Genomic DNA, 24,429 nt, shown 5'->3' with positions numbered 1-24,429 from the left:
ATCGTCATCCAAGGTCATTGTTGCTTCTCGTGGAACTTGACTCTTCTTGTTGCTGTCCTTGACCTCAAATTGATGAAGGGCTGTCAATCCGCCAGTAAAACATGGATCCCAACTCGACGTGTCAAACAAGCCATAAGGAATGCCATTGCTGGGAAGCACGCGCAATGAAGATCACAATTGGTTCCATGTCTTCTTCGAAATTATCTTTGAAGGAAGAAACCCGAGAGTCAATACGGTTTCTTTAAGCGACACTGTGAGTACCTAGCAAGAAAGCAAACGTCCTCGACGATTGTACTTTGAGGAAAGTAAAGAAAAAATAAAGAAGAGGGACGATTATATAACAACTTGAGGAGTACAAGCTGGGTGCCCCAGGCCCAGAGGGAAGGGAGGAAAGCTCCCTTCACAGTTTGACGTCCTGCTTGTATAATCTCTTCAGGACAGTTCAAAGTTGAAATGGTATCAGGAACATGTTTGATTAATCCATCTTCATGGGAGTTGCAGTTGCATTATGGAGCCGCTCCGGCGTCCTGGCAGCTACCTCAGCTGAAGACGACATTTTGATTTGGATGTTGAAGCAAAGGCTGGGAGCAACAGCAGGTTTATATACATATACCAATAATGACAGAGATCTGAGTCTGGTAAATGTCAGCAGCTCATCAAAGCACATACTTCCTCCTCTATGAATGCACCAAAGATCTGTATAGATTATGTAGATTCCAAAGTTTTGAACCATTCACATGCCAGACATGTCTAGTAGGCTAAGGCGCAGGCTTTTAGTCAAAGAAGTGAATAGCCTTCCATGGAACCCAGGATATAATTACCATATCCTAGGCTGAGGGAGTGAATGGAGTTGATCAAGTTGATAATATAATCCTGGCTGCAAATTCCATGCTGCCTCAGGCACGAAACACACAGACAACAAACAGAGCAAACAAACAATGATAAGATAAGTGATAAGGATGAGCTGATAAGGCGATATTGAATTTGGACGACACTCCATCACTTCGTCATCGACTCATCCCTTGCTTACGACAGAATCAACATGGTGAGTTGACAATGGCCCCTCGTAATCAGAATTCAAGTTGACCAGAGTAGCGCAGTCATTACCTATCCACCTGCCTTAAGGGGCGGTTTTGGTCACTTCCCTCCAGGAGGACAACTCAACAAATTGGGGTCACTTTAAGGAAACCCAGTGGTCAGCCTAGGCAATGGCCTGCTTTCACTCAACTACGCGCCGCTACGGTAGACGCTACTCAGAACGGTCTAAATTTCAGCGGATCCTCAACACCCACCGTGCGGGTACAAGGGCCGAACAGCGAGGATCAGGACAACCACAAAGCCAACCTCATCTCCCAAGTCAAGAGCATCCCCCAGGACACGAGCTCTCTACGGATCGAGGAGAGCACCCCCTCAGACAAGGAATGGTCAATCCTCAGCGAGCAGTTTACCAACATCCGCGACCTGGAAATGGACGGCGGGTACGACGAGGGCCTCAACGATAAAGAAATGCCCCTGCACTGGCCCCTCGAGCGGCTTGAGATCAGCTCCGCCGCGGGCGAGGTCATCCAGACCCCCTTCATCCTGCAAGGTCGCGTAAAGCACCTCGCTCTAATCTTCACCTCCGGGCTAAGATTCGAGGGTCCCACGAACGCAGAGCTGCAGCGCATGAATCGCGAAGCCATCGATCGCGGCGACGCAACGCCGCGATACTTCACAGTAGATGAGGGAACACCGGCGGAGCGACAGATCGAGGTGACTTATATCCCTGAACTGGTGGCGCAGTGGATGACAGACAAGTACTCCAAGCCCAACCCGCAGGTGGAGTCGGCGAACCGACCCCCTGCGCAGGTCACCACCGACACGCTGGAGATTGTCGAGAACGATGCGCTGGATGCGTTCTGCCGGATGGCGGTGGCGTTGCCTCATGTGGTTGATAATCTACAGACGCTGACGCTGCGCTCGACCCATGGACTGGATTTCCAGTTTGCGAGGGAGAGTATGTTTGTGAGTGTGCTTCCGCATCTGCTGAACCTGCGGACGCTGCGGTTGAGCGTGGGGGATATTTTCGAGGACAGGGATTATCTGCCAAGCCTGTACACAAAGCTACCGCCCAATCTGTCGGCCCTCTACTTTCGGGGTCCCGCATCCCTGTGTCGGTCCGAGAAGTGGGAGAAGTGGATAGAGTCTTTTGCCTCGAAGGAGTATCTCCCCGAGCTGAAGAAGCTGGGATTTGTCCTCGACCTGCATTATGAGGGTGACAAGAATGGGAAGAAAGAGGTCCAGGCACCAGAAACGGTTCTGCGGGAAGCTCGAGCTGCTTGCGACCGGCTATATGCCGTTGCAAAGGAGCGTGGTATCACAATTGAAGCTATGCATGATGGGTGGGCCGACGAATTTGAACATCTCCGACAAGTGGATGATCGCTGGGGTGCCTTGTGAAATGCACCGCGAGCCTTGCTGAGTATATACTGTGTAGTAGTACTATTTACCTCGATTAATTCCGGTAGTCAAATTTAGCATCACGGCTTGTCCATCCGTCTCCCTGAATCACCCGTTTGACTTGGCGGTGGGCTCGTACTCGTTTACCCACTTTTTCGATTGGGCCATGGTGAATCTCGCAGCTGTCGAACACCCAAGGCAACTAATTAATAGATGCCAAAAATAATTAAGCTTGATTCCTCAAAGGCGAATCACTCGGAGCATAATCAGGCAGAAGAATTCGGTGATCCGGATGAACCGATGCTTCAGCCCCTCTCCCTTCCACTGCCAAGTTTGGCTCCGCTCGTACTCGTACCAGTCAGTCTCCAATGGTGCGGTTCTAGTCTACTTGGCTCAGCCTGTAGTGTCCGGGTCTGTGTCTGTGTATCCGTTTGTGAATAGCTTAGATACGAATACGATTGTTCCCCATAGGGAATGTGTTGCGTTGGGCTGTAAACACTTTTGGTTCATGTATAAATAAGCCGTAAGCACTTGCAGCCTTGCCGGACGCCTAGCACAGCACCCGCTCATCAATCTAATAAGATATAGATCCAGAATATCAACCTCAATCAAGCCTTTATCCTTGCGCTTACATTCCACTTATTCCTCGTGTCTGCGCACAGTCTACAAAATATGGCCACCATCTCCCCCGCCCCCAGCAGGAGCGGCAGCGACACGGAGAGCGTAACCAGGTATGAGCAGCACAATCCATAACGGCGTCAAATCGGAAAATAGAGTACTAATACGGGGCAACGAGCATAGCATCCCCCCGCGCCAGAAGAGCCCCAAGCGCCTAAAAGAACAATCCGTGTTTCCGCTCGCCCACCCACCCCCAAAACCAACCCAGTGCCTCCGCCTCACCCCCAAGCTCCTCCTCCAGATCCAACACCTCTCCCCGAAATCCACCCGGCCTCTCCCCGTCCTCGAAGTCTGGCAGCCTTCGCGCTTTGCCGCCCGCCCGTGCGCGACTCTTCCGAAACTCCATGCGGGGGACATGTATATTACCCAGAGCGAGGCATACGCCTCGTTATCTGGCGAGAACCACCATCCCAATTCAGGCTTAGAGGCAGAGGCGGAGGCCAGCAGCCTTGAAGCAGTCGTCGGAGTGATCTACCACCCACCCGCACAGAAGACAAAAGCGAGAAAGGAGGGGCCGGGGCCAGCGCAGGCGGAGGCGGAGGTGCATTTCCCGCTGACGAGGCGCGCGTGGTCCGCGAGTGTGACGGCTGAAGGCTGGTATCGGTTTCAGGGACGGGGGGAGGCTGGAGAGTACGTGTTGGAGTGGAAGAGGCGGGGGGAGAAAGAAAGGAGTCGGTCGTTTTCTTCGTCGTCGACGGATCGGGCGCCGCGGGCCGCGGCGGACAGCAGATTCGTGCTGGGGATTGTGGATATGAGGACGCGGCGGGCGGCGCGGGTGGCATCGCTTACGAAAAAGGGGTTTGAGGTTGGATGTTGGGAACGGCTGCCACTTGAGGGGCTGCAGGAGTGTGTGGGCTCGTCTACGGATGAGTCTGACCCGTCGGATGGGCAGTTCCGGACTGCAGTCTATACTATGGTTCTGACGACGGGGGTTTGGGTTGCGGCGCAGGAGGACTGGCTGGGTTGAGGGTAGAGAGACAGTTGCACATTTAATGATTATGACGGTCATATTGAGATGTCTTCCACTGAATCTATGCATCTACTTCGCTCCATGGGTGGTGATGCCTTCCACCAGGGCCTTGATCTGCAGGGCCAACAACCGCGAATAGTACCGGCAGAGCGCCAGGTTGCCGCCCATAAACCAGAATCCGGGATGACCGCTCTGCCGCCAGATCGTGCGCATCTCGCCTTCCTCATTGAATCCCCAGACGCTATCGATCCGATCGGCGACCTCGTCACCGAAGATGGCTCGCGCTTGCGTCTTCATGTTCTGGTAGCCGGTGGCAAAGACGATCTCGTCCGCCTCCAGCTGCGTGCCATCTGCGAACTGAAGTCCGTGGGGGAGAACCTCGGTGATCTCCTGGCCCTGCTTGACCTTTATCTTGCCGTCCGCGATGAGCCGGCTGCCGCCCACGTCGATGTAGTAGCCGCCGCCCCGCGACAGGTACTTCATCAGGAGACCGGCGTTGTCCGAGCCCATATCGAGCTTGAAACCGGCCTTGTCCAAAGCTTGGAGGATCGCGGCATCGCGTTGATTCTGAGCGGCAGTCACCTTGATCTGCTGCGCCTTGAACAGCTCGGTCGGGATGCTCCACAGGTACAGGTCCGAGTCTTCGGTCGGGGGCCCACCCTCCCCGTAGAGGCTCTTGAGCCCGATCTCGACAATTGATTCGGATGAAATCACACATGTAGTGCTCCGCTGCACCATCGAGACGTCGTAACCCTTTTCGTAAAACTCCTGCGCAATGTCGTGGCCCGAGTTACCGGATCCAACGACCACCGCTTTCTTGCCCTTGGACGCGGGATTCGCTTCGGTAAAATCGGAGCTGTGGCAGAGGCGATCACCTTTGAACGACTCCATCCCCTTGAACCGGGGAAGACTCTTCTTTCCGGAGTGGCCGGTGGCTTGGATGACGTGCTGCGGATGAAAGGTACGGCTCTCGACGGAGCCGTCGGCGCGTCGTCTTTCCAGAAAGACCGTCCACTGCTTTTTATCATCGCTCCACGAAGACGATTTGAGCGTCGTCCGCGTCCACACGTTGAGTTCAAGAAGCTTGGCATACGCTTCGAAGAACTCGGCTAACTTGTCCTTCGGGGTGAAGACCGGCCAACTCGAAGGGAAGGGCAGGTACGGCATATGATCGAACCACACGGGGTCATGTAGCACGAGCTGATGATACCTCCGCCGCCAGTTGTCTCCGATGCGATCCTCCTCATCAATGACCAGTGTGTCGACATTGAGCATCTTGAGACGAGCGGCGACCGTAAGTCCAGATTGACCAGCGCCTTTCCAAGTCAGTACAAGGTCTTGTCAGTCCAGAAATGGCGACATACCAACGACCAGGACCACTGGGGTCTTTTCCTCGAACTCAAAGTCGGAGGTCCTCCTATCCTGCCAGTTCCTTCTACCTACTTGCGCCCCATGCTGAACACCCAGTGGTCGACTGGCGTTCACGGCCTCTTCATGCCCCTTGATCTCCTGGAGGGTCGTGAAGATAGTGAAGATTTTCCAGACGCCGTCCTTCTCCGCCATGCGGACCACACCCCTTCCATTCCCTACATCGTTTGCGAAAGTAGTGAAGAACTCCACACCGGTGACATCGCCGAACGCATCAATTGGGCCGACATGAGGCGCACGGAAGGGTGATGACTGGTCAATCTCAACCCGGACCAGCCGTGTGGAATGCTCGAGGAAGCTGGCGATGTTCTCTCTACCTTTGATGGTTCGGTAATCCCACGACAGACCTAAATGGTCCCGCCAGTAGGCGTCCTCGAGAAACAGATCCGAGACGGCCTTGTAGTTTTTCTGCTTTAGAGCACTATTCAGTTGATCAATCGCCTCTGAAGCGAGCTCGGCAGCATCAACAGATGTGGAGGAGGCAGTTTGGGGAAACTTTCCAACGGGCACATTGACAGAGCCTGGTTCGATCCGATCCTTGGAAGGATGATCAGTGATGGGAACGGTCATTTTGTCGGTATCTGGTAGGAGAGGAGTTGGCAAACAATGGATCGATATCGATCCGAGCAATTGCTCCTTAAGACTTAAGATCGACAGTGAGTAATCCGAGATTGCGGGGTAACGTCAATCCCGGAAATGGAAAAAACACACGCTTCCTAGGCTTCAACGCCGTCTGGGCAATGTCGAATACCTCTTGAAAGGAGATTGGATGGCCTATGACACGTATTGGTATCACAGCAGGGCTTGGCCAGTTCTATTGGACGAAGCCAGGTTCTGGCATGCTATACAGTAGAGGTCATTGCTTGAGATACATGCATGGGCGGAACCTGATCCTGCAATTCAATTGAAATACATGTCCAATTGGTCATGCTGTGTGCATCGGACATGGATGGACAGCAATTGCAGCATTTCCATGACAGCTAACTAGCTAGTTAGATGTGTCAAAAATCAGATCATATGATGGGGTATCTGCGGGGTTACGTGAGGGGACATCACTAGTTGATATTAGCCAGAAGACACGTCAAACGATCTCGAACGAGGACCGCTTCTGGGTGATTGTGGGGCGATGCGGAAATACTCCGTATCCCCAAGAAATACGGGGCAAAAAAATGCTCACAAGCGGATTTGAACCGCTGACCTCATGATTACTAGTCATGCGCTCTACCAACTGAGCTATGCGAGCTGGCAGATATGCTCTCGGTTCTTGCGTAGCCTTCTATGAGTCTGAGTTTATTTAATCAGAATGTCGATATGAGCCTTAACATATTTCCTCATATGAAGTGTCTTAGTTTTTGTATAACAGGGGCAGAATTCTTTAGACCGTGATAATCTACAAATGTATAGATCTTGTCTAATTAGTCCGATTCCTGTGTTCAGTCCAAGTTCTGATTGATATCTCCTTTATGCACACCACCTAGGGCAATATATATATATATGGCCGAGCTATATCTCTAGCAAAGTAGACACATACAGCAAATTGGCACGATGTGGTCAAACGTCGAAAATGCTAGTACTGATGTTCTCATGGTGTACCTAAACTGAGCAACTACATATGCGATTCTCGTTGCCACGCCCCCTCCGCATAAAGCCATCACCCTGCCTCTGCAAACCTTCCTTCTACATTCCCCTTGCCCCGCAGGCATTAACTCCACCGTACTGACCAGGTCTCCAGCCGACCTGTTCTGCGGCCTGGGAGTCGTCTCCCGGGCTCGGGCAGATTGTCCCCAGCTGTGTCTGGGAGATCTAGCCGAACAAACTCTATGCCATCCTTACCCCCCTGCAGCAGCCGGTGTATTATACTTCTAGCGATTCGTCTTTGGATGTTTGGACGATCATCGCGGCGACGTCTGAGGATGCGACTGTTGATTTCACAGACACGGGAGATAAGACTTGTCTGGTCATGCAGATGAGCGATAACACTTTTCAAGTGCTCCTCCGCCTGATGTTAGACTTTCGGCGTAGGCTTGCTACGCGGAATTTTGTATATCTTTACCTCCTGATTTTGCCAAAGTGTACCTTTCTTGGTCATTTAATTTGGATTGCAATCCGTGCCCTACAAATGCAAGGCAGCCTTGTAAGTCACATCCCTAGAATTAATGGGGTAGTCACCTGGAGACTTAGATCTCCTATAAATATATGACTGGTCTGTCTTTGATCTACAGTACGAACATTGAAGTGCAACGTGATTTGAGATTAGAAAAAACTGTACCATGCAATTATATATAACATTATCAAAAGCCTGATAATAACTAGCATCATTGGTCTAGTGGTAGAATTCGTCGTTGCCATCGACGAGGCCCGTGTTCGATTCACGGATGATGCATTCTTTCATTTTTTTTCCTTTGACTTGCTTTAGCCCCAATTCTTTGAATCCCCCCCCCTTTTTCTTCTTCCTCCAAGCTACTCCTTCTTGACATCGACTACATTTATCAATCCTAAATCGGAGACCACTGACTAAACATCAGACAGCCTGTACTAGCTTATGCAGTGTATAGATGAAGCATTCAACGTGTGTACGAAGTCTTCCATCTCAAGCACACCTTGTAACCAATTGACTCCTTCCAGTCTCAGTGCTGGCTCCTCTGGGATTACACAATCCATTCTCTTTGACTTTCCAGCCGAGCGACGCAAAATGAGTACAAGGCTACAAACCTAATAGGCTATACATTGGCACCCTCAATTAGAAGCGCGATTTAACCTCTTCCATCTGGGATACCGACAGATTGACATCTATGTCCGTTTATTATCCATCTATCCGAATATTTTGATATGGTCAGAAAATGAAAAATGAAAAATGAAATATATACAAGAGAAGGTAGATGTGTTCAAAAATCAAAATCAACGAAGCTCGTACGAAAACGCCGACACCTGCGCCGGCCGCGCGGCCTTCTTAACCGCATACCGACTCCTCCACCCCAGTCGGCCCAGCGCCAGCGTCTCAAGCGACTCGTGCCTCCCGCCCCACAACTGGCCTTTGCCGGCGGCGTCGCGCTGGACAGGCGGGATCCAGAAATGCGTGACGGCGGCGCCAAGGATCATGCACGCGCTGAAGACGATCAGGATCCAGCCGTGGCGGATGGTGGGCTCCTCGCCGGGCCCGGTGCCGAAGTTGTAGTACGACGAGAAGACCTGGACGAGGATGGAGCCGAGCTTGCCGGCGCCGGCGCTGATGCCGTGGCAGGTGGCGCGGTAGCGCGTGGGGAAGACTTCGGCGGGGATGATGTATGTGGTTGCATTGGGGCCTGACTCCTCGTTCAGTTTCCCAGGCATCTAATTTCAGGGGCGGGTGGGAGTGGGGGGCTTGAGCTTACCAAAGTTGAACAGGAGCTGTCCGATGATGTATAGGATGACCGCCACGGGCCCTTCTTTGTGGACGGTGATGAACATTGTGCCGACGGCGATAAAGTGCGCGGCCAGAGCGAGGAAGCCGTACTTTTGCAGTGCGGTGCGGTCGATCTTGTGGCTGCAGAGGATCATGAGCAGGCCGCCGACGAAGCTGCCGATGTTGAGGATGACGAGCGCGTGGATCGAGCTGTTCATGAACATGTCAAAGACGTTGGCGTTGGGGTCGTCGTCGGTTTTCCACACGGGCGCCCGGCCGTGGATGTTCAGGGACCCCCACGTTTTGGCCAGGAACTGCGGGCTCGAGAGTCCGATGCCGTAGAAGCCAAAATCGAGCAGGAGCCAGGACAGCGCGGTGCCGACAAGGGTGCGCCAGTTGCCTTCCGTCCAGAAGTACTGGGTGATGTCCTTGCGGGTCAGATGCCAGTGCGAGTTGAGGGTGGCGGGCTGGAGGATCTCGGTCTGCGAGGGCGAGCGGCCTTCGCTGAAGCACTGGCTCGTGACGGACATGGCCGGCATGGGGAGGTCCCGCCAGGTGTCCTCGGGGTCCAGCGACGGGGTCTCGTTGAAGAGGGTGGTGGCGTCGAACTCGGCCTTGACGGGGTCGTCTTCGATCTCGAGCAGGAAGCGCGGCGTTTCGGGGATGACGACCCGGAAAAGCGTCGCGATCACACCCGGCACAACGCCGATTCCGATGACCCACCGCCACATGATATCAAAGGTGCGGATGAGGTCGTCGTGCTGCTGGTTCTTGCCGACGGCCACCACGATCAGGGTGACGATGTTTCCCGCGATTTGTCCCAGTGGCTGCATGAAGAAGACGCTGGCCATCATGCGGGCGCGATGCTTGGCCGGAGCGAATCTAACACCAATTATTAGCCTTGGGCTTCTGTAGGCCGAATGCATAGCCTTACTCCGAGGTGATGACAGCACTGAGGGGATAATCCGCCCCGACCCCAACTCCCACCACCAGTCTCCACCAAACCAACCAGGCAAACACATCCATGCTCCCATTCTCTCCGGTCGAGGACATGACGACACCCAGCGTTGACGTGATCATCAGCATCAGCTCCACCCCGTACATCTTCTTCCGCCCGTTGCGGTCCGCCAGATAGCCAAAGAGGACCTGTCCGAAGAGCGTGCCGGCCAGAGTCGCGATATTGATGTAGGTGAGTTTCTTGGACGAGAGGTTGTTTTGCCAGTAGACGTAGCTGACCATAGGGAGGGCCATGTTACTCGCGAAGAGCTGTCGCCGTTGAGTCCGAGTCCGAGTCCATTGTAAGTATCCGGGCTGACTTACTGTATATCCATCGAGAAAGAAGCCGACCCCGGCCACGAAGACGACAATCCATTGATATCCTTGTCTATCGATGGTCTCGTAGATTTGTCGCATGCGAACATGGCGGTCCTGCAATCAAGAACCAGATCAGGCGTGCACCAGCGTCTCAGTCTGAAATAGACATACCTGCTCATGGTCAAAATCCTGAGCCCGATCGGTTTTATACAACCGTTTGATCTTTCCCATAATGATGACAATTACGTATTACTCAATCGACATGATCACAACCAAGATGGACCTTCACCTTTCGATCTAGAGACGCAGGCTAGATAAGAGAAATCCGCCAGTCCAGCAATCGGCCCACGGGGCTATTAGCCCTAGCACTGACCACATGAGGGGTTCACCTCTGGTCTCATTAGAAAAAAAAAAAAAAAAAATAAATAAAGAAAAGCATATGTGCTCTAGCTACTCTAGCTACTCTAGCCTACCCAGTCAACCACCGACCCGCCACTGACCTGACTGACCTGACTCGAGGACATCTTTGGAGCAGTCACGCCAGACAACCCGGACAGAGAAATACCATGTTAGCATATCCAGCCGTGATTGGCGTCGCTCCGAGCTGACTGTCGCTAAGCTCCCGGGCCTAAGGACGCAAGGCCCGCACGTGCGGTGATGCGGTGTCACCACTGGCCCGTTGAGACCCACATATCACCATTGTCACAACACGTACAGACGTACGTTACTTAGACGAGGCACTGGTGAAATCAACTGATCGAGATCTATCCATCATCTGTCTCAGTGTGAGGACATGAGTTTCTGGCTACAAGTGAGACTGGACCATTAAGGGAGGTCAATCCTGTTGCAGTTGCACATGCTGTTGGTGTTATGGCGCTTTTCGAACAATGGCAATGACAACAATACTCCTGAGGTCCGGGTCCTGTAAGGTAGAACAGTGGGGTACTCCCATAGAACAGTACGAAGATAACTGTGTCTATGCACTCCATATGACATGACTCCATATTCTACTCCACGTGTAGGATCTTATCAAAACACGCGAAGGATTCGTCGGCGTGGTCACCGGGAACTTGGTCCTTGTCCGTCGTACTCTGACGGCAGTAGTATATTACTGAGCAATGGAGGCCCACAATAGACTGCCGGATACTGCGCACTCTGCGCTTATTACGCGCAAAAATCGGAAAATCAGAAAAATCTATTCATTTCCCAAGTACTCCATACACGGACTAGACGAAGTTCTCAGTCGATAGTCTGTCGACGTCCCACTGGGAAAAAGCAAACTCTATCAAAACGCACACAGGGGTATTTATTCCAAACATCCTAGACCTAAACTCCGTGCTCGTGCAATACTCGAAATTAAGTAATGTGATCCCAATATCCAACCCAATGTCCAATCAATATCCAATCACTGCATGCACGGCCTTGGCGATTCCCTGTATTGGTAATCCTGAATCCCCGTGCCTGTGCCTGTGCCTGTCCCTTGTCGTGGAACCTAGTAGTAGGGTACCAGAAATCCTCTGCTCTGAGACCGTATCTGCATATGGTACGGTTATAACATCTGATTGGTCAGAAATGCGCAAAATGCTTTCCGATCTGCACTTGGTGAGCCTAGTCTCCCAATCACGGTGGCGCAATGACATACCCTGATCGTCCAGGAACTGGATATGCAGTGTTTTCATCTGCGATAGGAGATCAAAGTTCGGCTGGAGGTCCAGCACCACCGGTCGACCGGCCTTTTTGCCGGGATTCACTGTTTCGATGCAATTTACTTCGCACAGTGTCAGTATAGTTGCGTAGATGGGATAAAGTGCTGCCAGTGAAGATTGAAGGGGCCCCATACCAGGAATCGACACATATCGCTTTAGCTCCTTGCGCTGCGAGTTGGCGAAAAACAGCATGACCTGTTTCCCGTTGTATCCGCGGAAGATCCGTAGATTCTGGCTGATGCATTCCTCCCCGCGGCCTTTGGATTTTGCTTCGGCGATGCCGGCGATAAGAACGAGTTTTGCGGCCAGGATGAGCTCCTGGAACTGCACGCAGTCTGCTGGATGTCAGCATCGGGGAGGTCCAGAATCGAGGCAAAGAAAAGTACTCACCCTGCCAGTCCTCAAAAGTATATGAGAGCTTGGTGGTAAAGACCGTGCAGGCGCTTTGGACGGTCTGCTCTTCCAGAAAGGAGATGCGGAGGGAGGGCTCGTCGCGGAGTTTGGGATGTTCGAGGTGAGGCACGGGGAGTTTGGTGCCGTGGACTGTTTCTGCATTAGATCTGCTTCGTGTCTATCAAGTCTCAGCGACTTACAGGTATGGATGAATGGCGAATTCTGCCCTATCCCGCCCCCCAGCTCCAGACTGCGGAGGGTGCCTGTGGCATCCTTGCAGATGTCGATGTAGGTATATCGTAGTTTGAAGAGTTTGCTATTTCGCACGAATGATCTATTTCCATGTCAGATTGACAGATTGACCCTGCCATTATCAATGACGTACATCGTTACGGCTGGACTGAGCTGTAGGCGAGTGACATCGTCATGCAGCGACGGGACCCTCGACCTCGTCCCCGGTGTGGTCGCGGGGCTGATGGGCGTGTAGAACGGTGACGACGGAGAACCCAGGATTGCGGATGCTGAGCCGGACGAACCGGTCGAGGTGGAAAATGCGCTTTCGCGTCGGGACGGAAGTAGAGGAGGCAGAGGCCAGTCGTGATCGAAGACGGAGACTGTATGGTGGCTCATGGCCGCAAGGTCGGACGGCCAATGCGCATATATAATTGCGGAAAGTGGGATAATATAGAGTGATATGACGATGAATCTGTATACGATCGTCCGAGTGACAGCTCAGTGATGGATATAGGTCACTAGTAATTTAACAGTGGAACAACAACGTGGGAGACTGGCGATCGTGCTGATCTCCGAGATATGATCGATGGGGCTGAGATGGACGCAGGATATCGGAGTCCCATTCTTCTGGCTGCTCGGTTGATGCCTATGCCCTCAGTTATGACCGATAATCATGAGTTCGCAAAGGTGGTGGAACTGGACCGGAACCATGACGGAAATGGGGGTCTAGTTTAGGGCGGATGGGGACTTTGAATGACCACAACTTCAGTAGGGTGGAGGTAACTAGCCAGTTAGTCAAATGTCAATAGTAGATGATGGAGAGAATATACGGCTAGCGGACTAAGTGAATAGTTGGACAGGCTGAGCCCTCGTGGAGTAGACAACTGGATCGGATGTCTTGTGGAGTTGCTCAGCAAGTGCATACTTAGTGCCTGGTGTATGCATCCAGATGCAGGGAATCAACTATCAGAACAGACAGGGTTATCCACAACGTGCGCAAATGGATGGCTGAGGTTAAAAGCTTATAAACCAGTGGGGCCCTTGTCAGCCTCTGGACCAGCGTGACAAGAGGACATTTCTGCCTGTGTCTTCCTCGGCTGCGTCGTGAGACTTAATATATCCATCACCATGGCACATATATTTTCGTAGATTCAGAATCAAACTATTGGTGAACTGCCCCGCGTCATACTCGTCCACAAGCGCCATGGCACGATCCCCCTGACTCAACATCCCCTCGGTGGCCTGCGTCTTCCGGATATCATATTGACGTCCTGAAAGTCCAAGCTCAAGCTAGGTAGAGCTCTGTTCCATGTACAATAATGACGGAGCCAGATCCTGGTAATCGGTCGCATGGTTGCTTGTCTTCGCTTCCAAGAGAACAGACGTAACGAGGTATCTAGCGGACTGAGTTAATTGATTTCCCATCAATTGGCGCTTCGATGGATCCATTCTTATTATTACCATTGATCCAGAAGAAAATTTAAGTTTGTTTCTTCGGTGTGGATCAGGTCCACATCGGATTTACTTACTGCTGAGAAAAGGGAAAAAGAGGCGCATGTTGAGAGACAGAGATCCTCCCAGTACGAAACTCTCATAGATATTCATCCAGTCAGTCAGTACATATCAGGCACAGTATGAATCCTTTGATCAGTCATATATTAAATGTCTATATACAGAGTCAGCCCCACGGACTCCCACTCTACAGAGTTTCCGACTGAAGGCCAACTTGAGATAAACTAAATGATTATCCACATCCATGAAACCATTACAAAACGCACCGAAGATGTTTGGAACCCCAAATGCAAATCTATAGGCCACGCTACGGCCGCAGGAAACCACCCAAAACTTCGGAGGACCCCTGAACCAAAGCCGAGAACCAGAGTAACCGGCACTCAACGCACGTGGTGGCTAGTCTCGGACACACTGACCACGGTGTCAACGGTCTTCAGACTAAGCTAGAACGAACCCCAAAAGGATTCGACATTCCGCGCATTGATTTTCGCAGCCGCAGCCGCATCCTTCGGCTGTGAGTCGTGACACGTGCTGTTTGCGAATGCCGGTATCTGTGTTGTTGGAGATGATCTATCGACCGAAGCAAATAAGAATTGAATTAGATTAATAAGACTTTCGCGAAATTGTCGCGAGGGAATTTTCGTTTGTCATGAAATGGAGAAAAACGGTTTTGTGGCGTGGTCTCGTCCTGCCAGCAGACCTGTCGACTTGATGCGGCTCCAGTCCGCGGGGCCACTGTCGCCAATTGCTCTTGTTTTTTGAGCGGGTGGTTAACAACTGATCACCGCGAAGGCTTTTGAGCAATGATGCGGTAACTCGTACTGCAGAGGCGCATGCGGTCCATCTTGACAAACGCCTGACCATCCAGACACAGCCGGTTGATCAGAGTCTTGAAGTGGTAGGGCAGTGCGTGAACCTTCACCAGACCCAGGATCACCTGTCGCATGGACCGGAAGTAAAAGTCGACCGTGTCGATCAGCGGCGCCTGCAACCCATCCAGACTGGCATTGTCCGAGCGCAACACCGTGAAGCCGGCATCGACCAGCGCCCGCTCGAGAATCTCCGGGGTGGGGGTACCGACGGCGCCGATGAGAGGCTTGACGCGACGCATGAGCTCCGCATGCTCCGGGTTCGACGGGTCGTATGCCGGCAGGCTGACCCAGTCCAGCAGGGAGATCTTAGCGCCAGGCTTGACGACGCGGTAGATCTCGCGGAAGAGCGCCGTCAGGTCCTTGCACAGACTCAGGGCCTGGATCTGGTAGAAGGCGTCGAAGCTCTCGTCCTCGAACGGCAACGGTAGCGAATTGAAATCCTGCACGACGAACTTATTCTGGAATCCGCGCTTGTCATTAAACTTTTGCGCCTGCGCGACCTGGTTCGGGTCGATGTTGATGCCGGTGACCTGGGCACCCCCGGAGAATTGCGTCATGTGCGCCGCCACCCGCCCGCGGCCGCAACCCAAATCCAACACCTTGTCGCCGGGACCAAGCCCGATGTCACGGGCGATCGATTCCTCGTACAGCAGCTGGTTCTCCAGCACGGTCGCCTTCTTGCTCATGAACGGCGGAATGTACATCTTCTCCACGTCGCCCAGCGCACACAGGTGATTCAACACCCCATAGTACGCCTTGAGGCAGTCGCCGACTTTCTCCTGGTAGTTAGGCCCCAATGTCTCGATCATCTGCTTCTCGTCCGACCAGTCAAGGTTATAGATGACATATGACGCCATGAAGTCGTCAACCTGCTTGGGCGTCAGGTGCTGCAGGTATCGGAAGGCGGCCCAGAAGGTCTTCCACCGCTTCGGGGAAGCTGAATTGTGCAGGTCCGGACGGTCTTTACTTGCAGTCGAGGTCTTTGATGATGCTGCTGCTGCGGCTACCTTCTGCTTCTCTTGCGCAATGACGTCCACGGAGCTACTGCTCTCGGAGCTGCGTCCGCACTGGCGCGATGACGCCAGGGCCGGTGCTGTGGTCTGTGTTTCCATCATTGTTGTGTGGGCGGTGATAGCGGACTGGAGAAAGAGAAGCTGGATTCCAAGGCAGGTTGAGATATGCTGAATATCTATTATTATGGAGTCATCCTACGCAGACGGGCAAGCATCCCGGGTTGAGGGGAGCGGGGCTCGCTTTGAATTTATAAGCAGTTAAAAGCACGGTTTGAGTCAAAGGAGGAAATTTTTTTTTTTCTTTTCCACTCTTGCATCGGCTTGTTTTCCATGAGGGGCAAGCTATCTAATTCGGATAATCGCCATATGACCTGCCATGGGTTAATCGGGGACCGTAAAGGGGTGACTGGGTGAGGCAATGGTCGCAGTGGGCTAAATTACTCTGCTTTGTCACCAGATCTGGAAGCTCACGGAAGGGTCGGATGTGGAGGTCCATCCTCATCATCCTCCGTCGTAGTGGAAAAAAAAGTAAAAATTTGCTGATAATCTCCAGGACGGGATAAGGCGGCAGATGACCCGGAAACGAACATGAGCAGGAGCATGAGCATGTGCATCCCCCCTGTGAGATGAGTCAAGTATGTAACCCGGTGGTAAGCTATCACAGACCGCTGCTTCCCCTCTCGTGAGGGGTTACTTATACTTGTGGTGCTCAACTACTGCTACTGGTACTACTGTGACTACTGTGACTACTGCGACTACTGCGACTACTGCGACTACAAGTACAACCACCACAACTAGTACCAACGGTCTATGACATATGACAAAACACAATTGACCCGCCAAGCACCCTCTCAAGATATAGACCCATCGAAGCTCGATGACAAGGCTTAGTCTGCTCTGCATACAGCGGAAGAACGCTATGCACAGAATCTGGTACATAGTGCTACCCAACCGGGATGTCTCGGCTCGGCTTCGGCGCGCCTTTTGCTTCTTTGGAACAGTCTGATTGATGGAAAGGGCTAGGCCTTTGGCTGCTTTGGGATTAGTCTGCTGCACGGTTTACTCCAAATAGGCAACTCGCCCCGATTTCGGACGTTGTCCCGGACACTTGCCCCATGCTTAGTCAGAACGGCTGTCATCATCGACTGTTGTGTCTGAGTTAAATCCGGATATCCGAATGGCCGATCCGAACTATGGATCATACGTCCATGGGCTATGGGCTATGGAGAACGGAGTACGGATGGAAGCATTTCGATGGTGTAAAAGTAATAGCATCTCTGGGATGATCTTATAAATCAAATAATGGCTGACCCATCGGTCCCTTGGTTACCTCATCAGCCCTGGCGATCCCATCATCAAACTGCTTTGATCTGATGGTTGACTCTCGGACCTTTGACGATCCTACAGATTTTCATCTCTTTATTCTCGTCGTATGCACTCCATTCAGAAAGGATTGTCCGTTGAGTATAAACACCGCTGTTTACCAGTAACAACTGCAGTACAATACTATCCTCGCTAGCCACGTCATCTCATCGATCAACCCTGTCGTTGACTCCGCCCTATGGCCCAGGGTATACGGTACTTTGTACTCGGTATCCATTCACCCCTTGTCTGTAGCGTAGTCTATGGTCTGATGAGCGGGGTAGACCCAGCCCCGTCCGTCGAACTTGAGGCCATAATGTCCGCTAATTTCTTAAGCCCAAAATTATGTCGTAGACATGCGGAGTAATCGGATATCATCGTATCAAAACAGTCACGTGTCTACAGTATTACTTGAATAGAGGCAGTGGCAACAACATGAGCAAGCATCTCGACTGTACCTTCTGTATATCAATATATACATCGCCAGCAAGATGTGAACCAACCCCGAAGTTCACACAACGCAGGAACCAGTCGCAGTTCCAGTATCCCGGGACAAAGAACCTCAGATAAGCTTAAGCTTAACCAGTCCCAGTACCGTTCTTAGATCCCACCCATCACTGGACAGCGCCTATATGGAAGTATAGCCGATTCCATCCCTGGCAACGGTCACTTGCAATGACGAATCCGGGACGAGAACGGCCCACCTAGCTGCAGGTGGTGTGATGCTTAGGACAAACGTAATTCGTAAACCGTGGCCTGTGAGTCGATCTACGGAGGGGAGGCCGGTGGCGCTCGGCTGTTAGGTAGCAGCGTTTCCAGCGGCAGGGTTGGACTCGGACTGCCGTTGCCGGGGTCGGACTGGTGGCTTAGTTAATCGTGGTGGTGTGTTGGCGTGAGGTATTGGTACTTGGACTCGAGGGCTGTGGATGTGCTGATCTCCGTGGTGTACTGGGTGGACATCTGGTTGGTGGGAGGCCTCGTGCTTGCTGAGGGTGAGGGTTAGGCTTATTCTCAGCTCGTTTGGGCTTCCTGTTGCTGAGAGGAAACGATATACGGGGTAGAGATACTGGCTTTGAGGCTCAGGATATTGAAACACAACAGTCAAGGTACTGTACTCGTCTTGAGTACGGTCTCTGATGGCATCTTGTAGTGATATTGGCTTTCTGACGGACTTGACTTGGCAAAAGCAGGAGTACTTATCATATGTTGAACATAGTATGTATCCGTGATATGATCGAGCAAGGGAGACCTCTTCAAACAGGCTGGATTCTCATGGTATAGCTCTAATCATAACTGTATACGATAGCCTTGAGTCTTCTGCTGTCAATGCCTTCGCCAGCGAGAATAGCAGTGCTCTATATGACTCATCCAGTATGACATCCGGCGATTCTGGAGTGGAACTATTTCCGTGCTGGCCGGCAATGGACAGGTACGACAATCCGACATAAGCGTCGAGAATTCTCATTTGTCACTTTGACTCTGAGTATTTCTAATCTTATCTATCTATTAGCCTAAATACCTAGTAATATGTAGATTATATATATATGATTGATTCTAACTGGTCGAATCATCACCGATTCGACTCTCTGAATCGACAGCACAACTCCCCACACAGACAGACCTTATTCAACTGCTTCCAATAATGGTCCGAGTAATCTACTGTGATCTCCCTCCCCGCTACTACACCTCGTGAAACCACAATGATTCGCTCCTGGCCGCGCCAGTAGAACCGCTGGAACTGGCTGTTGGGCCGGCAGGAATGATTGATAAACCGGGTGAAGTTGCCCATCTCGCCCTGGTAGATCTGGTACGTCCTGCTCTTTGTGCCGCCTACCATGACATCTACGCCCGAGATGCCATTTGTTATAAGCCCGACGAATTCGCCGATGGCCGCCCCGCGGTCAAAGTTCTGCATCTTCATCAGCGACGTGCCTGGAAGACCCACAGCGTGGACTTACCACACGGGCCACTACGCCATTGTTCTTTCCGCTGGCGGTACTGAATATCTGAACAGGAGCCGGTCCCTTGACGCCTCCGAATAGCGCCGGAAAACACGAGCATTGGTTCTGTTCGACGTCGTCCGCCTGTTTCGACTTGCAGACCTGGCAGATATCCGGATCCAGATCGGGTACACGACGGGGATCTTCCTCCCCAAATACTGTCGTATCGAGCACACACTCGTCAATGAAGCGATATACGAACCCGTTCGGCAGATTGAGATGCGCATAGGTCGCGTGCAGGGGTAGTGCTGGCGCTCCTGTGACTGTCACCCACTCATGGGGGTGGCCATGGTACTGGCGCCGGGTATCCCCCTGGCCGATGACGTGCAACAGATCCCTCCATTCGGGGTGGAGGGTGTCGGCTGCAACTTCCAGACTCGACCGGATATGGCGCAGACGCGTCGAGAAACCCTCGCTAAAGCCGGTGCGGTATTTGCAGAACCGGTAGACGCCGGAGCTGGCGAAGATCAGGGCGGGCCAGCCGCCTGCATCTTTGATTTCCTTGTACCCACGCCAGATTGCCCTACCCCGTTAGTGAAGGTTTGGAGAAGGAAAATGGTGGACTGAGATACATTCTGTTTCGGAGGTCCTTTTCCTTCCAGCTGAGGACTGCACAGGCCTCTTTCAGTGCAGTCACTCGTGCCTCAGTACTGGATAAATGCGGGTTCTCCAGCCGGATGACGGCAATACGTGCTTCATAGCATTCAATCCAGTAGGCCTGGACGATCATCTCCAAGGCGCGAGACGACTGGCTCTGATTGTAGTATTTCATGCACAGAGTGTTGACGGCTCGGAAGACCTTTTTTCGTCAGCCAAGTCTATCAGCTCGAGCACCACTACTCACCTCTCCACTGACACCAGTGCGGATGTTAATCATGGGTTCAGCCACCTGCTCGATTAGCAAGGTACACACATATCAATCAGAAACGTACAGCAGGAACCCGACTCAGCTTCACAGGTGAGTAAATCTGTCGCCAGATCCCCGCAATCAACTTGTCGGTTGATGTAGGCTCCAGGACCGGCGCGGCGTAGTCCTGTCTGGCTTTTCTACGTTGTGGAAATCCGGTATCACTGTGGAGCTGCCGGACTGATCTGGAAACTGTGCTTTGATCCTCTGTGGAAGAAGTATCGCCACTATGGTCCTCCTCTAAAGACTCTACAATTGTCCTGGCGGGCTGAAGATGTCGGGATGGCCGCAGACCGCTGACCGTCTTGTGACGTTTGGGAGGATGTGCTTCCTCATTTTGGATTGATCTGGGGGTGTGCGGTGCATTTTCGTCCGTTTCCTTGTCCTACAAAATTAGTATATTGATTCTACCAGTGGAGCTGGACATACTCGAGGTGGAGTAGCAGTTGGAGTGATTGGGGAATATGGAATGACTTCTCCGTTCTTCAGATTAATACAGCCCTATGAATGTGAGAATACAGTATACAGGCCTCATATACAAGGACAATCACCAAAAGTATTGTGCCAGGAAGCGAACGAGATGCATCCTTTGTCCAGATAGACGCCTCAATGCGCAGGACAAGATGATCATTGCTCGCGTAACTCTCGTTTGCGTTATGCTTACTCAAGATCGATGCCAGCTGCGAGGGAAATTGCTGGTTGCCTAGCAGCGTGCATAATTGCGATATCAACGGAACAGCCATGCCATTGAGTCGAGCGAATTCAAATCATGGGTGAGACGAAGAAGATGTGTATGTGTATACCCTCATGCCCATCCCATTCCGTCCGTGGAATCTGCCCGAGCAGAAAAAGCTGCTGACTCATCGATCAGAACTGTCAACAGCATGACGTCAGGCATCACGATTGGCTCGGAGTACGCAGTATATGGATGGACCTGGAACCATTGAGTCCATGAGAAGAGCAGGAGCAGTTTGAATAAGAAGATAGAGAAAAGAGTGATGGCTGTGGTGCGCCGTCTAGCATGTCTGAGCACCCTTCAGCGGCCAGCATCACCCATATCACTCCATACACTCCCCAACGTTGACACCCAAGGTCAACCTCCCCACGGGGAGATTTTCAACAAATGTTCGATCACCCTCTGATGAGGCCAAGAAATCCAGGACCGAGCATAGCATAAAAGCTCTCCAATTCCTCCTTAAGCCCATGTCTCCATCGCAACTCTACCTCCATATACTCATCTCATGCATCATTAAAGACTAGCCCACAATCATCATGCCGACCGACCAGCCTCTGACAAGAGAGAAATCCTGGCTGTCATACAGCTACGAAGGCCGCAAAGGATGGAAGTCCCTCCGCGCGCTCAACCTCTTTCGGGGCATGTATCACGACGTGTGTCGACGGTTGCCCTACTACTGGAGTGATATCGCAGATGCATGGACGTACCGTGTGGTTGCGAGTACGATCCGAATGTACTTTGTTAAGTGTGTTTCTCTTTTCTACTCTTGCCCGCTATGAAGGGTGTGTACTGATCACTGCAGTATGCTCCCTGCCATTGCTTACACCCTAGATATGTACCGCCGCACAGGCGAATTCTACGGCATCAACGAGGCGCTCTTCTCGTCTGCGTTGGCAGCGATGATCTTCAGTGTGCTTGGTGCGCAGCCGTTGACTATCGTGGGTATTACGGGGTTGATCTCGCTGTTTAACTATACTATCTACGATATCGTGACGATCTATGAGCCGGCCATCTACCCGAATTTCATGTGCTGGACGGCCATCTGGGCGGCCATCTTCCATTGGATCGTGGCTGTCTGTAACCTGTGTGACTATATGCGCTATGTCACGGACTTTTCGTCCGAGTCGTTTGGTGCCTATGTTGGGATTATCTACTGCAGTGAGTTCACCCTGGGGGTATGGGAGTCACTACGTACTGACAGTAGTAGTCAAAGGAGTCGAGGAACTAGTCAATGAGTTCACCACGCAGGGCAACACCGCCGGGTTCATGAGCACCATGATTGCCGTCCTGTACTTTCTCACCATCTACGGCCTGGAACGGCTCGGGTCCAGCACCATCTGGAAACCGTGGTTCAGGGGCTTACTGGCCGACTACGCATATGTGGTATGTGTCCACGATGCATCGGACATCCCAATCACTCACATGTACCAGATCGGGACCGTCTTCTGGGTAGGCTTCTCGCATATACCCGGTAATCTCAAAGCCACCCACGTCTCCTTCGTCCCTATCGCCCGCGCCTTCCACCCTACCCAGCCACGCGGCTGGCTCATCCATTTCTGGGAACTCGACGCCAAATGGGTCTTTGCCGCACTGCCGTTTGGCTTCCTGGTGATGCTCCTCTTCTACTACGACCACGTATGCCTCCTCACTCGCCTTCAACAAGCGCGCCAACTAACCCAGAACAGAATGTAAGCAGCCTAACCGCCCAGGCAAGACAATTCCCCCTTAAGAAACCCGCCGGTTTCCACTGGGACTTCTTCCTCCTGGGCTGCACCACCTTCCTAGCCGGCATCACCGGCATCCCCATGCCAAATGGCCTAGTGCCGCAGGTAACGCCAAATCCCCCCCCCTTTTCTCCTTTTCTTACGTCCTAGCTAATCGATATCCAGGCCCCCGTCCACACTGACTCCCTAACCATTTACGAAACCTCCCTTCGCACCATCTCCACCTCCGAAGGCGAAGGCGCCGAAATCCGCCGTCCAATCGTAACCGCCACCGCCGTCGTCGAGCAACGCATCTCCCACTTCCTCATGGGCCTGCTCATCATCGGCACCATGACTCGCCCGCTGCTGGTCGTCCTGCACACAATGCCTGCCGCCGTCTTTGCAGGCGTCTTTTTCACCGTCGGCTGGGGCTCTATCGAGTCCAACGGCATCCTCCAGAAATTGATCTTTCTCGCGCGCGAGAACCGCTTCATCCAGCGCGACGAGCCGCTCTTGACTGTTCGACGGCGCAAGATCGCGCTGTATATTGCCTGTCAGGCGCTGGGCGTCGCCGCGACGGTGGCCATCTCGCAGACGATTGCGGCGATTGGGTTCCCGATTCTGATCATTGCCTTGATTCCGTTCAGAGTGTGGATTATGCCGAGATGGTTCAGCGTCGAGGAGCTCGATGTCATGGATGATCTGACGGCGAATAATAGTGCGGTCTTGGCCAGTCTTGGGGGCCCACCGCAGTTCCCGGGACAGCCTGATAATGAGATGTTTGGGCTGGAGCGGCGCTATTCCGAGCAAAGATTTGGGTCGACGAGGCAGAGGGCGGGAAGTATCCATCGTTAGGTTTGAGAAGTATTGTTAGAGGTGATGCAAGGGGTAAATAGCGTACGTTGTTGTTTGTTGTTGTTGGGGGGGGGGGAGTTATATTACTTCGTACTAGAACGATCTGTGAGAATAAGAACCACAACATGGACTTTTCCAACTTTTCCCTTCAGTGCCCTACATCGCATTATTGGTCTCTTCGAGGATGTTTACGGCAAGCCAGCAGAAATCTCCCAATGGCCAGGTGACCATTTGCCTGCGCCAGTTTCACCGCTCTTTTCTCTTGATCTCAAGCTCTTCAGAGATGCAGGGTGTCAAGCCTGCCACTCTCTGCTGCAGCTCCATGGACATCTACCCCGGCCGGACGCAGCATCATCACAATGCGAATGTTGCCGCGTGTTGCGGCCCCTTGCAAGGCTGTAACACCACCCAAATGTTCTGCTAGAGCATCAGCATCGGCTCCATGAGCCAGTAGATATTCAGAGAGCTGCACATAACCCGAGCTTGCAGCCTCTTGGAGAGCGGTCCGGCCACGCACTGGACTGGGCACGCCGTTGACACCAGCCCCCTGATGCACCAGGAGGTCCGTCATGACTCGATGGTTCTCTGGCGCTGCTGTTTGCAGGGCAGGCTTTCCTCCATGCTTATGCTTGTTTGCTGGTGCATTGACATCAGCGCCCCATTCGAGCAGTAACCGGACTATATCAATATTCCACCTAGAAACGGCGGCCTGAAGAGCCGTGACATTTCCTGGAGTCCGCTCGTGTCTGGTGGAGGTACAGCAGGACCAGGAATTCGAGGAGACGGGTGTAGTTGCGCGGATGCGTTCTGTTTGTTGTTGGGTTGAGGTTCTGCCTGTGACGCGCCTCCATTGGATTTCATAGTAAGTAGAGACGCATCTTTACACCCGGGCGTAGAAGCCAAACTAGGCTGAATAGAGTCTTAA

The 24,429-nt window shown here is 52.4% G+C and overlaps 9 protein-coding genes and 2 non-coding genes across 11 annotated transcripts; 4 read left to right on the top strand and 7 right to left on the bottom strand.

Moving 5' to 3' along the window:
* The first annotated feature begins 947 nt into the window (after positions 1–947).
* Positions 948–2,658, top strand: AFUA_4G09240 (uncharacterized protein). Its single transcript, XM_077804613.1, has 2 exons — positions 948–1,045; positions 1,096–2,658. Exons 1-2 carry the CDS (start codon positions 1,043–1,045, stop codon positions 2,437–2,439), a joined length of 1,347 nt encoding a protein of 448 aa, XP_077660759.1. The 5' UTR covers positions 948–1,042; the 3' UTR covers positions 2,440–2,658.
* Positions 2,659–3,172: 514 nt separating this feature from the next.
* Positions 3,173–4,084, top strand: AFUA_4G09230 (uncharacterized protein; the record flags this gene model as incomplete). The annotated part of the gene is made up of 1 exon (XM_746809.1): positions 3,173–4,084. One exon carries the CDS (start codon positions 3,173–3,175, stop codon positions 4,082–4,084), a length of 912 nt encoding a protein of 303 aa, XP_751902.1.
* Positions 4,085–4,156: 72 nt separating this feature from the next.
* On the bottom strand, positions 4,157–6,540 carry AFUA_4G09220 (flavin-containing monooxygenase; the record flags this gene model as incomplete). The annotated part of the gene is made up of 2 exons (XM_746810.2): positions 5,452–6,540; positions 4,157–5,403 (listed from the first exon to the last, which is right to left on the bottom strand). The coding sequence occupies exons 1-2, from the start codon at positions 6,083–6,085 to the stop codon at positions 4,157–4,159; spliced, it is 1,881 nt and encodes a 626-aa protein (XP_751903.1). The 5' UTR covers positions 6,086–6,540.
* A 145-nt stretch (positions 6,541–6,685) lies between these two features.
* Positions 6,686–6,758, bottom strand: tT(AGU)4. Its single transcript has one exon. It is a non-coding gene (tRNA).
* A 1,069-nt stretch (positions 6,759–7,827) lies between these two features.
* tG(GCC)6 lies at positions 7,828–7,898 on the top strand. Its single transcript has one exon. It is a non-coding gene (tRNA).
* A 402-nt stretch (positions 7,899–8,300) lies between these two features.
* AFUA_4G09210 (phosphate transporter) lies at positions 8,301–10,615 on the bottom strand. The gene is made up of 5 exons (XM_746811.3): positions 10,383–10,615; positions 10,218–10,325; positions 9,832–10,163; positions 8,887–9,779; positions 8,301–8,817 (listed from the first exon to the last, which is right to left on the bottom strand). The coding sequence occupies exons 1-5, from the start codon at positions 10,440–10,442 to the stop codon at positions 8,414–8,416; spliced, it is 1,797 nt and encodes a 598-aa protein (XP_751904.2). The 5' UTR covers positions 10,443–10,615; the 3' UTR covers positions 8,301–8,413.
* Positions 10,616–11,605: 990 nt separating this feature from the next.
* Positions 11,606–14,232, bottom strand: AFUA_4G09200 (uncharacterized protein; the record flags this gene model as incomplete). Its single annotated transcript, XM_077804612.1, has 6 exons — positions 13,375–14,232; positions 12,696–13,327; positions 12,511–12,644; positions 12,308–12,460; positions 11,854–12,252; positions 11,606–11,745 (listed from the first exon to the last, which is right to left on the bottom strand). The coding sequence occupies exons 2-6, from the start codon at positions 12,938–12,940 to the stop codon at positions 11,606–11,608; spliced, it is 1,071 nt and encodes a 356-aa protein (XP_077660758.1). The 5' UTR covers positions 12,941–13,327; positions 13,375–14,232.
* Positions 14,233–14,837: 605 nt separating this feature from the next.
* Positions 14,838–16,043, bottom strand: smt1 (class I SAM-dependent methyltransferase; the record flags this gene model as incomplete). Its single annotated transcript, XM_746813.1, has 1 exon — positions 14,838–16,043. One exon carries the CDS (start codon positions 16,041–16,043, stop codon positions 14,838–14,840), a length of 1,206 nt encoding a protein of 401 aa, XP_751906.1.
* A 2,830-nt stretch (positions 16,044–18,873) lies between these two features.
* On the bottom strand, positions 18,874–20,075 carry AFUA_4G09180 (SET domain-containing protein; the record flags this gene model as incomplete). Its single annotated transcript, XM_746814.1, has 3 exons — positions 18,874–19,212; positions 19,262–19,826; positions 19,876–20,075. The coding sequence occupies 3 exons, from the start codon at positions 20,073–20,075 to the stop codon at positions 18,874–18,876; spliced, it is 1,104 nt and encodes a 367-aa protein (XP_751907.1).
* Positions 20,076–20,319: 244 nt separating this feature from the next.
* AFUA_4G09170 (anion exchange family protein) lies at positions 20,320–23,776 on the top strand. Its single transcript, XM_746815.2, has 5 exons — positions 20,320–21,691; positions 21,749–22,104; positions 22,154–22,581; positions 22,632–22,775; positions 22,836–23,776. The coding sequence occupies exons 1-5, from the start codon at positions 21,483–21,485 to the stop codon at positions 23,502–23,504; spliced, it is 1,806 nt and encodes a 601-aa protein (XP_751908.1). The 5' UTR covers positions 20,320–21,482; the 3' UTR covers positions 23,505–23,776.
* A 5-nt stretch (positions 23,777–23,781) lies between these two features.
* AFUA_4G09160 (ankyrin repeat domain-containing protein) lies at positions 23,782–24,365 on the bottom strand (the record flags this gene model as incomplete). The annotated part of the gene is given in 2 exon segments (XM_746816.1): positions 23,782–24,182; positions 24,200–24,365. 2 exon segments carry the CDS (start codon positions 24,363–24,365, stop codon positions 23,782–23,784), a joined length of 567 nt encoding a protein of 188 aa, XP_751909.1.
* Between the last annotated feature and the right edge of the window lie 64 nt (positions 24,366–24,429).

This window comes from Aspergillus fumigatus, chromosome 4 (assembly GCF_000002655.1).
Source record: "Aspergillus fumigatus Af293 chromosome 4, whole genome shotgun sequence".
NCBI lineage: Eukaryota > Fungi > Ascomycota > Eurotiomycetes > Eurotiales > Aspergillaceae > Aspergillus > Aspergillus fumigatus.
Note: the sequence above shows the minus strand (reverse complement) of the source record. Positions and strands in the feature narration are given on the sequence as shown.

Bases quoted from the DNA above. Each gene is read 5' to 3' on its own strand.
- AFUA_4G09170 (XM_746815.2), top strand. From the start codon at position 21,483: ATGCCGACCGACCAGCCTCTGACAAGAGAGAAATCCTGGCTGTCATAC. The intron at 21,692-21,748 runs GTGTGTTTCTCT...TGATCACTGCAG, and splicing joins ATCCGAATGTACTTTGTTAA to TATGCTCCCTGCCATTGCTT. The intron at 22,105-22,153 runs GTGAGTTCACCC...TGACAGTAGTAG, and splicing joins TGTTGGGATTATCTACTGCA to TCAAAGGAGTCGAGGAACTA.
- AFUA_4G09210 (XM_746811.3), bottom strand. From the start codon at position 10,442: ATGGGAAAGATCAAACGGTTGTATAAAACCGATCGGGCTCAGGATTTT. The intron at 10,164-10,217 runs GTAAGTCAGCCC...CAACGGCGACAG, and splicing joins TCTTTCTCGATGGATATACA to CTCTTCGCGAGTAACATGGC. The intron at 8,818-8,886 runs GTAAGCTCAAGC...ACGAGGAGTCAG, and splicing joins ACAGCTCCTGTTCAACTTTG to GCCCCAATGCAACCACATAC.